The sequence below is a fragment of the Rhea americana genome, unplaced genomic scaffold, assembly GCF_003343005.1.
Source record: "Rhea americana isolate MKP2758 unplaced genomic scaffold, rheAme1 scaffold_187, whole genome shotgun sequence".
Lineage (NCBI taxonomy): Eukaryota > Metazoa > Chordata > Aves > Rheiformes > Rheidae > Rhea > Rhea americana.
Window position 1 is genome coordinate 1,736,496 of NW_028186005.1, and position 19,631 is coordinate 1,756,126.

The 19,631-nt window shown below is 37.7% G+C and overlaps 1 protein-coding gene across 3 annotated transcripts in view; it reads left to right on the forward strand.

The window, feature by feature from the left end:
• Positions 1-362: 362 nt before the first annotated feature.
• TOLLIP (toll interacting protein) overlaps positions 363-19,631 on the forward strand; it is a 31,974-nt gene continuing 12,705 nt past the window's right edge. For 2 of the 3 annotated variants that reach the window (XM_085302183.1, XM_085302184.1), the window contains exons 1-5: positions 363-514; positions 10,437-10,586; positions 14,523-14,705; positions 17,337-17,489; positions 18,784-18,874. In XM_085302183.1, the coding sequence (XP_085158309.1) occupies positions 482-514; positions 10,437-10,586; positions 14,523-14,705; positions 17,337-17,489; positions 18,784-18,874 (610 nt within the window). In that variant the 5' untranslated portion in view covers positions 363-481. Of the gene's footprint in view, positions 515-989; positions 1,123-10,436; positions 10,587-14,522; positions 14,706-17,336; positions 17,490-18,783; positions 18,875-19,631 lie in introns of those variants that run through there. The other variant, XM_085302185.1, reaches the window with a different exon arrangement.

The following is a 19,631-nucleotide window of genomic DNA, read 5'->3' on the forward strand; positions in this document are numbered from 1 at the left end:
ACGCGCCCCCGCCCCCCCCCCGCTGTCCCTTAGGGCGCCGGCGCCCACCGCTCGCCGCCGCGGCCGCAGCGCCACCCCGCGGCCGCGCCACCCCCGCGCCGCGCTGCGCCCCCTGCGGAGGACGCAGGGCAGCGGGGCGCATGCGCGGGAAAGCACCGCTCTCCTACCGGTCGGGTGGTGGGCGCATGCGCAAAAAGGGGGGCGGCCGGTTTCCCCTCCCTTCTCCCGGCCCGTTGGCTCTTTGGCGCATGCGCGTGGCGCTGCGTGCTCCGTGGCTTTGGAAACCACCAGAAGGGGCGGGGGCAGCGCAGTGCTGGAAGCACGCGCGGCGCCGAGGGAGGGAGGGGGCGGGGTAGGGCCGGGATCAGCTGACTCGGGAACCTCGCGCTGAGTGACGGTTAGCGGTGGCGGCYGGAGCAGTAACGGTAGCGGCGGCGGCCTGGCGGGGCGGAAGGAAGGGTCTCGGCCCGAGGGAGGCGCTATGGCGACCACTGTCAGTACCCAGCGGGGCCCGGTGAGTGCGGCCGCGTGAGATCCTTACGGCTGAGAAGGTCGCCGTTGGGGCTGGGGCAGAATTTATCCTCTTATCCTCACGGGTGCTCCAGGTTGGGCTGGTGAGGCCCAGTTGGGACCCTGCCGGGCCTCGGGATCTGTCGCTCCAGTCTGAGGCACGGCTTCTGCCAGTGGACCTCGGTGGGAGGGTGACTCACCCTTCTTGCCTCCTTCCCTTCCCCCAGTGGCGGCCCATGGCAAGGGTGTGCAGGGAAGAGRAGGGGAAAGACATCTGTCTCCAGCCTGCCGTGATAGTGCCGGGTGTGTGTGAGAGGAACGTCTGCGTTTTTTCCTAGCTGTCCGCCTTTGGAAGAGTCTTTGGGAAAGAAGAGAGGGGGAAGTCCCACCTATGTGCGTTCAGGGCTTGGAGAGGCTATTCTGCGTGTTCTTGTCTGCGGCCCTTCTAAAGGAGGGAAGCAAAGCCAAACCACTTTCTCTTAAAAGTGGAGCAGAGCTTTCTAGTACCATGAGTGGTCTACGCAGTTCCAACGGCTGTTTTTGAAATCGCCATCGTGCGTTGACAACTGAAAGGTGGAACGTGAAATAGGATGCTGAGAGATACATGCGATGGTAATGTAACCAGGGGTGGGGGGACTGAGCAGTTTTAAAAACAGCTTGACAATCTTCTAGAAGTTTGTCTTGATTGTTTATTGGGAAGTCTTACGATCTAGTTATGCCTTGGAAAATATTTCCCCATGCCAGGGCGCTTTACTGTAGATATGAGGCAAAACACTGCTGTTATAACACCTACCCTTCATTTCTGTCTGTTCCCCCTCTCTGGGAGGATCCACTAGCAATGGACAATACTTTGTTCTGCTAGTGATTTTTTTTCGTTTTTTTTTCAAGACTTAAACTGTTGTTCTTTGTTTCTTAGAAAGCTATTTTTTTATTTTTCTGTGTAGCCTTGCTGAAAGGCCAGAGGCATGAGTTACTAAATTGCTAATCTCGAAAAGCTGCATCTATGTCTGATGTTATCTCATGATAGTGAGGTTCTTTGGTTCTTAATAYAGCTCTTTAAAATGCCTTGTTTGTCTGCTCTTCAAAAATAGATTCCTTTTACAATACATTTTGATGATAGTTCTRTTGCTGGAATAAAAGTTTAAAATTGAGAGTTAAGGTAAAATGGATGAATCCAGCTTTCTGCTCTTTCTGGATGMTATCATGGCAGGATAGAGATTGCTGTTGCAAGTGAATCTGTAGTGGATTAGATATTTGCTACCTCCAGAGGCTTGGTGGTTGAATTGACTGTGTAATTGCATCCAACACAATTCTGTCAGTATGTAATAGATCTGTTCAAAAAGGCAAAATAATATAACTACTTCACAAAATAATACAAGTTTGTTTTAAAAGTAACTTCCCTTCTAGTTATCCCTTAGTGAGGAGATTGAAGAGAATCGATGTGGGAGTGAGGGTTGAAGGAGATGCTAATGACTTTAAAGTGATTTTGGCTAAAGCTGGAACAGTAGGCCTGACTGAAGTTCTGATTTGCAGAGAGATTAAATTGTACACGTTTCTATCCCTACAGGAGTGGCATTTCTTTTTGAGAGAAGTTCTGCTTGCCTGTTGTGATAAATTGTTGATATTCAGTAGAATACTTCTAATCTCTGCTTGCTTTAGTTTGGTGAAATCATCGTGTTGAGTTGGAAGTTTAATGAGAACCTTCTTGGTCTTGGCTATAGGCTTGCAGTTGGAAAATCATATCTGTCTAGTCTGTCTCAAGTATTTTAAAGGAACGTTTTTAATACTCTTCTAGATGTCATTCGATTTTAGAATTACACATGGTAGTCTTGTGTAATTTTTTGAAAGTACTTGTTACTTAGAATTGGTGTAGGCCTGCCAATATGAAAGGTATGTGGTGACATCCTCTACAACTTCAATGTTTACTGTCTTTTTTTCTTATTTTCTCCTAATACTATTGTGCATGTTTTTCTCATTGGTCTTTACCACTTCAGAAGTTTGAATGTTTTCAAATGAATGACTAAATCCTGCAGTATTAAAAAACTGCTATTTGAAGGTGAGAATGCTCGTTTAGCACGTTCTTGCCTTTCCTGATTTTCCTTGGAGCAGAAGATGCAGTTCACTAGTTTCTATATGTAAGACTGCATTACAAATGAATAGCCGCTAAATGGTGCTAAAGGACTAAAAATAGTTTCTCCTTGATGCTGCAGAGAATGTTCTTCCTGTCTCTTGATGTTTGAACAGGCAAGAAAACACTCAAAGTTGTTTCCAGCAGAAAAGAAAATATMCTGCTAAACTTGTGATAATACTGTTTTTAAACCCATGGTTTCTAGTTTTTTTAGCGATACTTACTTGGTGACTAACGCTTCTGATCTGCTGTTAAATTTCACCACTTCTGATTTGCTYTGTTAAGAAAACAGAATTCCTTCTGCCTGTTCGTAAATATTCTGCTGCAATATAGATTTCCCTAACTACTTTCATGAAGGTAGGGAATTAGCATAATTTCATGTTGTGTGATGTGCAGCTTTTGAAATCTTAAAACTATAGCTGAATATGTAATGGTTATTAAATGATATCTTTTGAGAGATCACTAACTAGTCTAATTAAGCTTCGGGTCTGGGAGACTGAAACTGTGTATTTGTGGTTCCTTACATAGCCAAACACACCAAATGGATCCCCTTCATCATTCACTGTGCTAGCAAATATGTCATGTCCTTTAAAATTAGATCAAGTACCATCCTAGAGCTAATTAGATTTCTGTTCTGGTGATTTCCATAAGTATTATTATTTTTWCTATTTAAATCTTCTAATTAGCAGGCTATGCTTATGTTTACTTCTCTGTTCTTGTCTAATACTAACATTTAACAGCATAAAGTTTGTTTTTGACATCTTTTAAATCTTTGTGTGCGCGTTCTCTCTCTCTTTCTCTTTCTCTTCCCCCTCCCCCCCGCCGTTTGTGTTGTCTGGTATCAATAAGGTATGCTGTCTTCAGGAACATTTTCTAATGTGAAGTCCTGTCTCCGAAATGCTATTGATAGTTCTGGATACAATTGAGTATTTTATTAGCTATTTCATTTTTTATTAGAATGCAGGTATATGTAGTATTACAGTTCTAGTTTTTGGAGGTGGAACTGTTGTAAGCACACATCAATCAATTTGGATTCCAAAAGTTGTTTTCAAAAAGTTGACGGAGTAAGACTTCAGCAAATGTTTCTAAGGAAAATGTGAATTAATGTTTAACTGTGATGTTTTGATCTCTGAGGCACATTCCTTTGACAAAGGGTTCAGGATGGTATTGACAATGCTTTAAAGTTCTTGCGCTCTTACAAATAAGAAAAGTATTGTAAAGTACCTTCGAAGTGAATTGTTTTCTGTTGTATTCATTGGTATTTTCTTTTAACTAAGACTTGGAAGACAGGAAAATCTGTATTGATATGTCTAGTGTTAGTGTAGAAGTTAGAAACCTGTTACTGGAACTGATGTTGGTTATTCTCCTTAAAGCTAACCCTGGTGTGAATTTATGTGTTTCCTTATTTTGAGCTGTTTTTATGACTTTTACCTGTGTTATTTCTTTATTATATTGAATGTGAACCAAATATACTTAGTTCAAGAATACTGTAAGCATAATTTTTGAATATGAGATATCAGTGTGTGCTCATCCTCTCTTTATTTTGTAACTCATGTTTAAATAAGTTTCTGCCACATTTAGCTTTCAAATTACTGTTTTAGTGAAAAGAAGAGTCTTTGACAGCAATTGCTGGTTTCCCAATTTCTCCTTCTACAAAACCAAATCTTTTTTTCTTTTTTTTTTTCCTCCTTTATTAATGATTGTGTTTTTGCACTATAGAACTTATTTTGTAAAGACCTAGAATGTTAGTGTTTTGGACTAATCTAGGTGTGCTGAGAAAATCCAGAAGAAATAGCGTATGGTTGAATATCCAGTCAGGACCAAACACAGTTTGAATACTTGGGAGAAGGAGAAAATTGTATCAAGATGAACATTATAGATTCAAAGCCTTTACAGGTAGACACATGGAAGCAGCAAAGTAAATGGGAGATTCTAGCAACAGGAAGGAGTAATAAGTGTCTGGAACCTTTCAGTCTACTATGGTTTTCATTTTTGGTGTCATTTTACAAACAATTTTTGTAAATTGTAAATTTGATCAACTTAATCAGCAGTTATGTTCGTTCCTTTGTTCAACTCTAAACTGAAAAGCTGAAGTTTAGCAAGTAACTAAATTCTGTAGAAGTGAAGATGTTGTACTACAAAATGAATTATATAGTCATAGAATAATTCAGGTTAGAAGGGACCTCAGGAGGCTGCCTAGTGCAATGTTTTGCTCAAAGCATGATCAGTGTTGAATACCAGGTTGCTTAGGGATTTGTCCAYTTGGGTCTTCAAAACCTCCAAGGACAGAGATTCTRCAACCTSGCTGGGTAACTTATTACAATACTTGACTGTCCCTGTGGTGATTTGCCTATGCCCCACTGCTTCAACTTGTTTCAAGTTGAATCTCTGCTGTTCCAGTTTAGGACAAATGTTTGTTTTCCTCCTGCATCTCAGAAGGGAGTGTGACTGTTTTCTTGATAGTAGCCTTCCAGCATCTCTGAGGAGGTTATTAGATATTCTGTAAGTTTCCTTTAGTGTAGACAAATCTTCAGCCTCTCCTCATAGGTCCTATGCTTCAGCCCTCTGCTGTCTCTGTGGCCCTTTGCAAGACTCACTCAAGTTTAACATCTTTCTTGTACTGATGGGTCCAAAACTGTATGTAGTATTCCAGGTGTGATCTAGTGCTGAGTAAAGGAAATAACTTCTTTCAGTCCCATGGCTACACTTTTGCTGATACAGCACAGTAGGTTAGCCTTTGTTGTTGCTAGACTGCACTGCTCATTCATGTGTACTTTGGTCTTCACCAGGACCTTCAGGTCCTTTTTTTTTTTTTCTGCAGAGCTGCTACTGTCACTTATTCTGCAGCCAGTACCAGGGGAAAGGACTGCTCTCTCCTAAGTAGAGGACTYGCTGAATTTGAGACTTCTGCCAGTGCATTCCTCCATCTCCGAGTATTGGTCCTGTCTTAAAATATACCAACCATTTCACGCCAAATTTGTTGTCATCTGCAAAACTGATGAGGCTGTGTTGTTCCTCATCCTCTAGATCACTAATAAGGAAAGATATTAGACATGAAAGGTAGGTCCCAGTATAGATCTCTGAAAAATTTTGCTTGTAAGTAACCTCCAAATAGAGTATATGCTGTTAACCACTGAACTTCAACTTTTGAGCCCAGTGATCCAACTAATTTTTCATCCATCAAATGGCCCACCCATCTGGATTGTACCAACCCATGCAAGAGTGCTGTAGGTGACCTTTTTGAAAGCCTTGTGAAAATCAACATAAACAAATCTATTTTCGCTCATCCACAGATCTAGTAATTTTATTGTAGAAAACTATTGTGTTGGTCAGGCCTTATTTATTTATTTATTTATTTATTTATTTATTTATTTTAAACCCTTGGTAAATCTAGGATGGTTATTCCTGGTATATCCTTCATGTGCCTGAGTCTTTAAGAAGGAGGACTTGCTCCACGAATTTCCCAGTGACCAAAGTGAAACTGACAGGCATGTTGTTTCTCAGTTCATCTTTGCTTTTTTGAGTTTATAGTCATTCTCTTACCTACACATCTTTTCAGAGATGATAGCAACCTTGCAATAACATCATCTGACCTTTAGATGCATTCTGTCTGGTCCCAATTCTTTCTTTAATGTGCATAGTGTAGAATTACAGTTCTAAATTCTCAGTCACTCACTTCCTCTTTCTTAAAAACAGTAAAATCATTTATAGGAGAATACATAAAACTTTTTGAGCAGCTAGGTTTTTTTTTAGCTCTTTAACTTCAAACTACTCTAGAACCTATTATCAGCATTTCTAGTACTACTTTCCGGTGTGGAAACCTTAGTTATAGTACTCTGAATGTATCATATCTCCGCATATGGTTCCATAAGTCAGAGCAATTGTGATCATCCTTAGCCCTATGTTCCCTTGACCTCCCTTAGGCAGGGATTATCAGTTAGTGAGCCAGGTAAGGGACCCGGTTACTTCTACTCCTCTTCTCCCCCCCCCCCCMACCCGTGGTTCATTTTCTTCTGATCAGCCTCCTGCACTAGCTCCTGTGACAATTGCATTTGCACCGTTTTATTTTGCCCAGAAAATGGTGATGAGAGGAAATGAGGTGAGACTGAGACAAATTGGTCCTGAATTAGTTTATATGGCTGTAGAACACCACCTTCAGTTTAAAAAAAAAAATTGATGTGAAGTTTACAGCTGCAATATTTCTCTTTGAAGATCTTTAAGCTAGATGTTAGACAATTTTAGTGGACTGCAAGGACAATGTTACCTGTTTCTAGAAAATTCATGTTTGTGATGACAGTAAAGCTTATTAAGAAGCAATTACAGAACAGGTTTGTCTTTATGAATGTCTGCTTAACCTTTCTCTTCAGAGTTGTAGTTTTATTGTAATACTGTCGTATTTCTTGCTTGCTTGAAAGGTAAATCCATGTATAATTCAAATGCTAAATAGACTGTATTATTCTATTGTTAATAGTAGAGTGGGGTTGAATTTCACATATTCTTCCTTATATATTAAGATAGTAGTAGAGGGAAATACATCTATTGCAAAGTAGATGTTGAATAGGATTTTGATACAGTCTTGTCATTAGGTTCTCCTTGCTTTAAAAACAAAAACAGGTTAAACTCTGGTTATACAAAATTGGATTTTTGATCTAGAGTATAGTAGGTAGTTTGCAGTTGTTTTCCTGCTTTTAAATCCTTGAAGAGGGAATTAGCTTTTCTTTACAAATAAAAAGTTTGCCCACAGCTGTTTTTATCTCCATCAATATGGAATCCACTGATAATCCTCATAAAAACTTAATGCCTAATGTGTTTTTCTATATAAATGTCTCTGCTAGATACTTTGTGGAAGATATCACCAAGACTTATATGTATCAGATTTCTGTTAAAGCAGAATGTTTAGGGTGTAAGTGTGTGTATGGACATGTTTCCCATTCTTACGGAGGAGTTTACTGCTCCAGTCTTTTAGGAYTTAGTCTTTTGAAAGCTACACTGTTTTCTGTTTCTGGGTATGTTTTAAAGAACATCATGAATGAATTAAACTTCTCAGTGCCCATATCAGATGGCTGAGACAAAACATGTTTTTTTTATTATTTATTTATTTTATTTTATTTTTTTTCCTTCTCTGAGAAACTGGCATCCAGAGTTTTGTGCATATGGGAATGTAGTGTTWAGGCTGTTTTCACCACTTCTTACCATGGGAAATCTTCATGATGTGGAATCTTGGAGATGCTAATAACACCAGATGTGAAATTTCTGGGAGAKGAAGGATTTGAGTGGACCTACTGCATTTCAAGGGCATTACTTTGCTAGTTCTGATGTCATTTCATATCTTTCCTAAATTGATGGTATACATTATTTAAAACTAATTCCTTTCTTTTCTGTGTTTTCTAAAGAAAAGGCTATTTCCAGGCCTTGCCTAACTTTCAACATAATTTAAATAAATTTTCTTGAAATACTAACACTGTCTTTTAGTTTAATCTTTTCTTTCTCTGCTCCCTTTTTCTCTCACACTTTTTATTTAAGATACTCTAAGAGCATGTGGTTGCTGTCTTTTTAGTATTGAAAAGGTAATTYATGCTTTTCTCTCTTGCTGTCTTAACCACAGAATTAGGGAGTGCTTTATCTGAGAAGGATTTTTTTTTTTGCTTGAAAGTATATGACCAGAATTCTACACCATATTACAGATGAACTCTCACAACAATCTRGCATTCTTTGCACTCTCTTTCTAATGGCAATACTTTCTTTGACATTCTAGAGATCAGCATTTGCTTGGCTTTATCATACTAGACATTACTAGTCAATAGTAATAGATCAATAAGACAAATGCTTAATGAATGTATATGAATAGTTATAGATGAGCATATTGCAGACGGGAAAGACTAACGATGAAAGTTCAGCTGTCATCTAAGAGTTCATCAGTTTACACTAGTTGATGGCAACATTGAAGTGTTATTAACCAATATATATATTTTTTGTAAGTAAATTTACAAATAAAAGGCTATTGAGTAACTTCTTTGCTTAGGGTAGTAGGCTTTTATGAAGAATCCAAATGTTGAATTTGGTTGGAAGAAGACAATGYTTGAGTTGCACATTGGATATAAAGAATATTGTTTATGGTTCCCCGGTCTGTCCTTTGAAAGGTATTTTGAATGCATTGTGATAGTGCATTTCCAATGAATAGTGATGCTCCATCAAAAGGGAGTCTCTTTGAAGAAAGCAATAATTATTTCTGTTGAAGTAAATGCTTTGCTGGCAGGAATGTACTTAATGGATATTGTCAGTTAGTTACTTTTTAAAGGTGACCCAAACCTGTAATATTTGCTTTAACTATAAGATTCTAGGGCACTTGTAGGTAAAAATGATTCGCTCTTTTCCCTCCCTCTCAGCAGCTTAGCAGCAGGTAGTCGCTACACTTCCCTTAGCTCTTTTTGATAAACTTTTTTTCTGGTCTGTAACACCAGTTGCCAGGATCCCTGAGGCTCTCAAATAGAAGCTACAGCTCTTGCCAAATCACATTTCATATGACTGTTGCTATCTCAGAGATGCAGTCTTAAGATAAGTGTTGGGTAATCTTCAAAAGCTATGTCCTAGGGGCCTTCTAACATGTTAAAGTATGTCATTCTGTAGACATGYGTTTGCCAGACATACAATTGAGTAATTTTGCCTGGGATAACAACATAAGAAATTGCACTGTTTTTCTCTTGAGAGTGGGCGGTTCAGTATTAAATTCATAACCATCTCTGTAGGCAACACATGAGTACAGCTTAATTATAATTTTTCTATGCCATTTTATTTGCTTTTTAAAATAACAAATATGCTATAACAATAAATTTTAATGTGAAGATCCCTTTAAGTGTGCAATGGGTTGTATTCAATGAGCATTTAAAACTTGGAAATAACCTCAAGTAAATAATTGACAAGTAAATGATAGACAACTTTCCCTTCTTTCACTTTAAAATAAAATACATTTTGACGGCTGATTCACACATATCCTTGTGACAGAATTTCTCTAAAATTTTTCTACTTCACATTTTTCCTTCATGTTTCATTCTTATGGTAGATCAGACTTGGGATTCCTCCATTATTGTTTTGGCATGATGGGATTCTATCCYAAAACTGGCAATGTGGTTGCAAACAGTTTAACTTGGAAAAGTATTATGGCCTCTCTCTTACATTGAAGGATTTGGTTCATAGGAGATTATGATCTGCCTTGAAGATCGTGGAAATGACCCTTACAATGGTTGCATTATACCATTTATATTAAAAATAGGCAACTCAAGTTCTACACTGAAGTACACAAGCATGCGTAAAAAATAGTGGAAACTTCATTGAGCAACAACCTATATTAATGCTAGATGAAAGCAAGTTAGACTTTTCAGTCTTCACGTGTCGTAGGAAATATTGAAGACCATGTGTATGATGGATAAGTGAAAGAAATGACTGTCATCAGATGCCTATTTGAAGGGACTGTAAAATCTAGTAGCTCTGATTTTTGTATTAAGCAGCTGAATGTTCAGTTGGAGAGCAGCCTAGACTCTGTATATCGCGTTATTTTTGAGTTTTATGTTGGAACTTAATATTTTTGAAAGTGAGCAGGAGAATAGTTTTTATATGAGTTGGTATTTTTGTCATTGAATTTAACTTCTTGTTCGTGCTGTCAAATCTGGAATAAAATTCTGCTGAATGCTTTTGATAAGCTTTCTTTGATTTATATTCTTTTTTGTTATGAAAGTGGAAGATGCAAGTTTGAAGGTTTGGGTTTTCTCATTTTGTAAAAATTTTCTTTTCTTTCCCCCAGGTGTATGTCGGTGAGCTTCCTCAGGATTTTCTTCGTATCACGCCAACTCAGCAGCAACAGCAAATCCAACTGGATGCCCAGGCAGCTCAGCAGCTACAGTATGGAGGACCAATGGGTACAATAGGCAGACTCAGCATTACGATAGTACAGGTATAAATTGCACTGTCTTTGTAATACAAGCTTTAATTTTTTTTCATCAGTGGTCACAAAAGAATTTTGCATTGTAATTTGAGTTACTAAATCATCTGTGTTTAGGGAATGAGTAGTTTTTAAAGTTTTTTTTTYTAGTTTAGTGATTCTGTACATCACTGTTTGTTTTGTTTCTAGTGTCCTGTTTCATAGCTATACCATGAGTAATGCGGTAATTTCCTACAAACCTCACTATTTTAGCATGTAATCAAGTTAATTCATACTATTTTTGTAGGGAACAGTTTCTCTAAAACTTCTGATAAGATTTTGTGCAAAAATATGGAGGATATTAGCAATTTTGAGAATATTATATATTGTAGGGAACTGCAGTTGCCTTATGTATTTTTCCTAGGTGACTATTTCTCCATCTCCATTTCCTTTAATGCCTTGTGCTGTTTTTCCAAGTGCTTTCTGCAAGTTTTCTTATTAATCACAAGTGCGTAGTCCTAGCCTTTTATTTTCTTCCTTTTCCCTCATTATCTTTGATTTCTTCTCGGTACTGTATTGTTGCCTTCATTAAGCATAAGATTTCAGGTTTTAAAGCTTGTCTGTATTAACATAATTGTATTTATCAACACTAGCTCACCAGATGTCCTTCATATTAACTCAACACACTTCATCAATTTGCAAATAGCGTTTTTAAGTTTTTCTCTAAAAACACACTGAAGATGCATTTAGCCTTAAAGTTAACACCAAGCCTGGAACACTTATGGTTACTATTTCTGTGGTGGAGCTTCTTATCAATGAGAGAAACTTTAGGATCTCTTGGGAAAAGAAGTGCTGATCTTTCCTTGCTATATCCTTCACTGGTCAGCTCACACCTTCACAACCTGTATCCTTTTTTTGAAAAATGGGAGTGACACTTCTTGCAGAGTTTGTTTATTCTGAGGTCCAGAGCTGGTATGTTGCATTCAGTTACAGTCTTTGCTCAGCTTCTGACTAGTTTTCCAATCTCTGTTCAATGATTGTCTATAGAATGTGAAGTTTGTTTTGCATTTTTGAACAGCAGAAAAACATTACTATTTTTAGAGCACAGGGGAAGAGGCTTTAATATCAATTCTTTTTTTTCAGATATAATAATAGATGATCCAGGTTAAACCTCAGACCTAAAAGAAAATGAAACATTTATCAGATGACATGCCATATCTTCTTTAACTCTTAGTTTCTAAGAACTTGTGTGCTAGCCTGTAGTTTTTTTTAATCTTTGGCTGTTTACTTGGACTGCTGAAAGTACCTTCTGTTGTGGGATGTTGTCAGCATATAGATTGTATAATTTCTTGGAGCTGATAAGAGGTCAGATCTTACTTTGGGTAGCTCTATACAGAAGCATCCAGACTATTTGTGTTTGGACTGGTGGACTGTTTGAGTTGGTACAGTAATTATAATGTTCAGTCCKCCTTTATTTTTAAATTGTTGTGCAGATAAGGAAAAATTATGCTGGAAGAACAAAGCTTGATGGCAGTTTTTGATGCCATGGCTGTAAGTTACAACTTGTTACAGAATCATAAAATAGTTCAGGTATGATGGGACCTCTGGAGGTCATTTAGTCCAATACCCCCACTACTCTGCCCCTTGAGGCCAGCCCTTAATCCCAATTAGGGGATCAGACAATTTGACTTACTTGGAGAGGCTGAGACAATTGGGATTGTTTAGCTTTGAGGAGAGAAGGCTCMGGAGAAATCTTGCCAATCAGTATAAAAACCTGGTGACAGGGAGTAAAGGAGACAGAGCAAGGCTCTTTTTGATGGTATCCAGTGCAAAGTCAAGAGGCAGTGGGCACATACTGAAGTAYAGGAAATTCCATTTAAATGTACAAAACCCCTTTTTTCTTGATCAAACACTGGAACAGCTTGACTGGAGAGGTTGTAAAATCTCTGTCCTGGGAAATATGTTCAGAACCTGACTAGATGCAGTCCTAAGCAACCTGCTCTAGATCACCCTGCTTTGAACAGAGTGGAGTGGGCTAGCTGATGTCTAGAGGTCCCTTCCAAACTCAACCATTCTGTGATTCTGTGAAACCCTTAATCATCTTAGTGGCCCTTTGCTGTACTTGTTTCAGTAAGTCCATGCCTGTCTTGTACTGGGGAGCCTTGGACTGGACACAGTACTCCRAATGTAGTCTCACCAGTGCTGAGTACAAGGGAAAGATTGTCTTCCTTCATCTGCTTGCTATATTCTTACTCACTTTCTATGCTACTTCATTCATATACTCCTTCCTCATTGCTGGCTTGTGTTCAACTTGGTATCCACCAGGACTCTTGGGTCCTTTTCTGCAATGCAGTTTTTCAGTCAGCACCAGCCTATCCTGGTGCATGGAGTTACTGCTTCCTAGATGTGTGACTAGCATTTTCCTTGGCATTTTGTGAGATTTCTGTCTGTCACCTTCTCCAGCCTGTTAAGGTCTTTCTGAATGGCAGCACAACCATGTGGTATATCAAGAGATAATGCTCTGTGGCTATCTGGGACTTTATGTAAAGGTGCTCTGGAAATCTTGGYGGTATATTGAGGCATAGGGCGTTCTGGATGAGACTTACTGTGATGTAGTTAAGCTATGGAGCGTGAAAAGCTGGTTGAGGTTTGTTTATTTATTTAAACAGTTGATTAAGCATATAGAACAGCGTGCACTAATTCTGCTACTAATAAACTGGTAGAAGATCAGAAAATGTTGAGAAGGTGATTTACTACTTTTTTTTAATTATTATTCTAGCAGACGTGGAGAAATAGTGATGAATGTATCTAGGTGGGGTTGATTGTGTTTGCTTAAGTTACTGGGCTGACAATTTTCTACTCTCTCTCAGTAAAGTTTGACAGTAAGGTCTTTAATCTCAGGGCTTCAGTCTAGAATAGAATAATCTGGGTGCTAACATTCATGTTTTAATTGCTAAGCCGACATTTATAAGAAACATTTTGAGACATGTCTCACTGGTTCTGCTATATAAATTGCTGAACTAGTATGTGCCCTAAATGGGAACAGGGCTTTCCAGGCCAGAGTTGGCACCRCTGTGACTAAAATCTGTGGAAATCTTGACTCTTTCAGCCCTTTAAATGTCATACGGGTTGGAGGCATCCTAGGTACCATGTTCTATGTGTTTTCTTGCTATAAGAAGAGCTGTAAGCTTCTTAATACAGGCCAGATAAATCATGTCAAAAAATTTTTTTTTGAATTCTACTTTGATGCAGCTATACAACAATACTTGATGTTTTCTTAAGCACTGTCATCAACTTGTTTCATTCTATTTCTGTGGTCTTTATAGAAAAAGTGTGTTGCTACAAAGATACTGATTCTRTGGAACACTTGTGTTTATAGTAAACTTAATAAGTTGCTTCATAAAGTACTAAATGATACACTGAATTAAGTAATGCCAAAGTGTTCTTTTTAATCTCTGAAAAGTATAAGCAACTAGATATTACTGAATTGAACTGCTTTAGCAGTGTGAACATTGTGTGATAGTCTTGAAGCTATTGGTTTTGTTTCATCCTGTAAAAGAGCTATTGGTTTTGTTTCATCCTTTAAAAGTACTTCAGTGAAATGGGCCTGGCTACCTATTGCATTAAGTTCATGATAACATATTAGAGAGCAAATACCTAGGCAAAAATTGAATTTATATTACTGTTTTTGTTGTAATCATGTTTGTCGATCTGTTGTGAAATAACCTATTTTAGTTATGATGGAAGTGCATATTTTGTACAGCAGACTGCTTAAAAAGAGAAGCCCTTTCTCAACATTTCCGAGCTCTTTAGTGGTGTCCTTGACTGTTCTGTCTTAGAGCGCTGTTTTTCTTGAGGTTTTTTTTCTATGTCATATTTGAACATAGTCCTTCACTCAATGTCTAATTCTCTTTGTGAACTAAAGTTAATGTGAATGTTACATATTTAAGGGTTTTCATCTTTTTCCAGGCAAAATTGGCAAAGAACTATGGAATGACCCGCATGGATCCATATTGTCGAATACGGCTGGGCTATGCTGTATATGAAACTCCCACAGCACATAATGGAGCCAAGAACCCTCGCTGGAACAAAGTTATTCAATGCACTGTTCCCCCGGGTGTGGACTCCTTTTATCTAGAGATATTTGATGAGGTCAGAATTACTATATATTTTTTTTTCCTCATCCACAATTTAGGCTGAGGATTTGGTGGAGTCTTGCAAGATAGGATTGAGTTACTAAAGGCTGTTTCTTGTCTGTGCTCTCTGCGAGATGATGAAAATTTTTCAGAATCCTAAGAGCAGCAGTGCGTTATTCTGTCCCCAAGAATGTCATAACTATTACCTTTCCCTTGGCAGCTGATAAGGGCTACTGAGCATTAGCAGAGCTGCTCTTTTGCATGTACAAAGGAAGAGGAAGAAGAGTCCGAGTAGTGTTTAAACTCCTCTTCACTATCAAGATGCCGTACAAACTTATCTTCTGTACTATCTGGATGAAAGATAGCTTGTTAATACAGTTCTGCTCTGGTATTATTCAGTATTACTCTGATCTGGGAAGAACTTTCATACGAGCTCTTACAAATGCTGGGGATATATCAAGTATAAAATATACATAGTCACCTGRATTTATAGGTAGAATGTTAACTTATTCTATATTTGGCTGAATTCCATTGCAGATGGGCATGTAGGCACTTGTCTCTGATTTACTTAAGATGCAGTGGTAAGAAATTCCTAGCTTGTAAACAACTGTGTTTTCTCAGAGATCTAATAGGTCTGGCTAACAGCTCTGGTAGGTAATCTTCTGTACTCAGGTCCCTGGAAGAGGATAACTTGAATTCTAGTACCTGCATCTCAGCTTTTTCGGTTCAGACTATTGATGTTGACTTAGCACAAACACATTTTCTTGAATAATTTAACCTAAGAAGTGGCAGGTGAGGCCTAGATCTGTGGTTTGCCTTTTTTGCTGACTCTGTTATTGTGTGTAGTAAAATTTGACTGACTGACTGTGTGGTTGTTACACAAATGAGGCTTTTGAATCCTCTTTTGCGAGGTTTAGCTCAGAGTTGAAGTCTGTTCCATTGCTACAACAGGCAAGACAGACTACAGCCTACCATAGTAGCTTAAACACAAATAAATTCTCATTTAGTAGTATGTTGATTGCTCCTAAGTGATTGCTTTTTACTGATACATGCCTATTCAGATGCATCTGCATTTCAGATAGGACTGCTTACATGCTTATTGACTGGATAGCTGGAGGTAGTTAATTCAAATATTCCGAAAACTATTGTTGGTTATGGGTTAATACTATAAGTGATCAGGCAAAATCCACTGCTGTCCACTAACTATGGACTGTTAAAAAACTTAGGTAGGACTAGAAAGTCAGAATTTAACATGGGATAATTATTCCAATATTTATCTAGTTTTTTCATCAGGCTTTATGTAACCTTTGCTGGGGTATGTGCTTGAAGTTGTACCTGACCTTGTCTAAGACAGTCTTGCATAAATCTATTAAAGCTGCTGTCATGCCTTAGTTTTGCTAGCAGCTCTCTTAAGAATATATCTTAAATTGCAGCCAAACAACAAATTGATAGGATGGAAACAGYACATATATGGCATTTCAAGTTGTGCATGCCTAAAAACTTCAGTTAACTTGATGCTCTTTGATAAGTTTTATCTTCTGGGCTTTGAATGTGTAGACTGAGTTTAGGGGCTTTTCTTCTGATACTATGTCCTATCTGCATTGGTTCTTTATCATTTCTTTTAGGTTCAGCCTTTTAGATATTTTTCAGCGTAGCTATGTGCTCAAGGAAAAATTGCTATAGCTGGTCAAACTTCTTTTGCAGGCTATATAAGATAATCTACTTTCCTCGGTCTTGAAGTGTCTTGTGTTCCTATATTCTAGTGTTATTGGGGAAAAGTAAAACCTGACAGGGCAAGACTATCTGAGGAGGCATATTTATTGATACAGACAGCCTGTAACATTACCTTCTGACAYGCATAAATCCCATTAGAATTCTTTCAGTAGTAGGAAATAGTATTCTTCTAAATGTTTTTTACCTTAGGAAAATGCTTAAAAAATAAAAAGGGGAAAATCAGCAGCAACTTCCTGATCATTTAATTAGCCTGCTCTCTGATGCTTTCAACTGCTAGAAACTTTTAAACTATAACCTAAAGTGTTCAAGACATCTCTGAAAGCTGTTTTTCTTTTAGCACAGGCCCCAGAAGGTAATGCTGCACAATGGTGTCTTCATGGCATTGAATAAAATTGGTTTTATCTTTTGGGAATCTTCAAATTTGAAATACTGTATTCTGTGCTGTTAAAAGTTCCAACTTTTGAAAACCATATTAGGTAGGGCTTTTATGAAGTAAGTGGTGATGATATGCAATAGCATCCTACATATAACATGCACAGATAAATAGCAGTGAAGCAACAGAGAGTGTTCAGACTATTTAGCATTTAGCATCCTCTGATGTGATGTCACTAAATTCACATAAACCATGTTGATGTTAGTATGTTGGATTTCTAGAAGTGTGCTGCTTGAGGTTTTCAGTTTCTTCTTGTTAAATGCCTGTGTTCAATCTGTGATTCCACTTAGAGCAAAAACCCCTTTATTCTTGGTAGAAGGGAGATGATGACTAAAATACTTTTTTGATGCTTTARTTCTATCAAAAGGAATGATTTAAAAATTGGAAAAATGCAATAGTATAAAACTTAAGGAGATACTAATCAAGAACCATTTCTGAGGACAATTAACTTGATTAAAATTTATTTTAAATACACTCTAGCGGGCCTTTTCAATGGATGATCGCATTGCTTGGACACATATTACAATTCCAGAGTCTCTGAAACAAGGAAATGTGGAGGATGAATGGTATAGCCTGAGTGGAAGGCAGGGTGATGATAAAGAAGGAATGATCAATCTGGTTATGTCATACACGGTAAGCCAAATGAATTTCTGGCCTAATTATATTTAACTAATGCTTAAGTCAGTAAATCTGTTTTGGTGAAGTAATRAATGGATATTTCTGAATTTGGTTTTGTCATTCTGAAAAATTCAGCTCATTCCTGTGCTGACAGAAGTGGAGAAGGAAAAAAAAATCTCTTTCAAATGATCCATCGTAATTCCTAATTTAATAATAATAAAATTAAATAAAAAAGAGGCTTCATAGAATCTAACAGTAGTAGAAATCTTTTTTTTTCCTAATGCTTTAGAATGTCACGTTATTTTAGAAACAAAAGGARTGGAAACTCTGCTGTCCTATTTTTTTTTCTGAATAGTTTGAATTCTTTTTCTGATGACTTCTGCTTTAAATTTCATCCGTATTTTGTTGGTGCTCCTGCTCTTGCTTCCTGTTGAACTGCTGACTTAGCTGATCCATTCAGCAGCACGTGAACTCTTCTCTAGTCTGTCACCTTTGTTTTAGCACCTGCTGTTCAACAGCTACCTGCCCTGAATGCTTTCTACTGTGTTTGTACATGATCAAAAGTTTCAAGTTGCTATTGAGTGCAGAAGCTGGAATAGTTGTTCTCTGCTGTTTGAAATTAACATACTGACTCACATGTGAACTGTTGTTCTTTTAATCACAATGTTTTTTTTCTCCTGGGGCTGAACTTTAAAACTGTCTGTAACCAGTGGATGTAATACACATAGAATATTACCTTTTACTATTAAAGTTTTCCAAGATCAAGCTGAATAGAAATTTTAGTATAAAAAGGAATGGAGTTAAATTGGTGTTTCTGTTCAAAATACTTTTTAACCTCAAAAATAAATTAATTTGAACTTTAACTTGTTTCTAGCAGCAGTATACTGCTTTAACTAACATTCAAGCTTTGTTTAAATGTTTACAATGAATGTAAACATTTCAATTGCTCTTACTCCAGAAGAGCAAGACATGAAAACGCATATAGCCATCTCTTAGATTCATCTGCTTCAGTAACATGAAATTTTAATAGCCAGTTTTATCAAAGAACTGTTGCAAGACTAGTTTGATGTGAYGTAATTATACTGAGCTACATTCAAATGAATTGTCAGTTAAAAGGATGGTAGTTCACTTGATTTGCCTGAGATCTTATTTTATGTAGATTAGCACTTAGTATAGTCATATCAGCTGTGGAGCAGTGATTTGCAGTGTGGTGAATTTTTTGCAAATACTATTTTAATTTTATTTGTTATTACAATTTTTTTCTGTTCTTAAAGTACTTTTAATCTCTGTCGTGCTTTTTTGTGTCAAGTCATTGCCAGCTGCCATGATGATGCAGCCCCAGCCAGTGGTCCTGATGCCCACTGTGTACCAGCAAGGAGTTGGATATGTGCCTATAGCAGGTATGTTTTATTTTCTTGAGGACTTTAGAAACACAAGTCAAGGTTTTTGCAGAAATAACTATTACATTTCTCATGTATTTCAAAGCATAAAGGGAAGTTATAAATTATCTTGTTCTTGATCTTTTTTCCTATGATATATTTTGGGAGAAGAAGGAGAGTGAACAAGCAAGGTGTAGGTCTGATTTCAGTCTTGTACCTTGTCTTAAAGAGCTAGATTAGTTTGAAACAAGTAGCTCAAAGCTCGTTCTCCCCTCTCCCCTCTCCCCTCTCCCCTCTCCCCTCTCATGTCAAGTCATTGAATAACTGACTCTGGCAGGCTATGCTAATATAACGTGTGCTTATTAAATGGTGTTAATCCATGTGAGACTGGTCAGACTTCAGAGCACCAAATGACTTATGCTGTTAGAACTACAGCTTAGATGGACTATAAAGTGTTTCTCTCTTCTGTGGTCATTGAAACAATTTGTGCATGCTTGCTGCGCACAGTACGTTAACTATACTGAATGAAAACTGCTAGCGATTGCTCAGATGGAGTTTAAGACTTAAATACATCRTAAGAGTTATGGCAGATATGGTCAGTTGTCTTATTTTGTAAAAGTAAGTTTTAGGTTTGTACGCAAAGATGTGTTTAACTCTGCGGTCTTAAGTTTTTTTTTTTTATCAGAGGTGAAAAGTTTGAAATATGTCAGTGAGCTTGGACTTGCAATACTTAGATACCTGATAGATGTTTGAAGTTGCTGGGTTTTTTTTTTTTTTT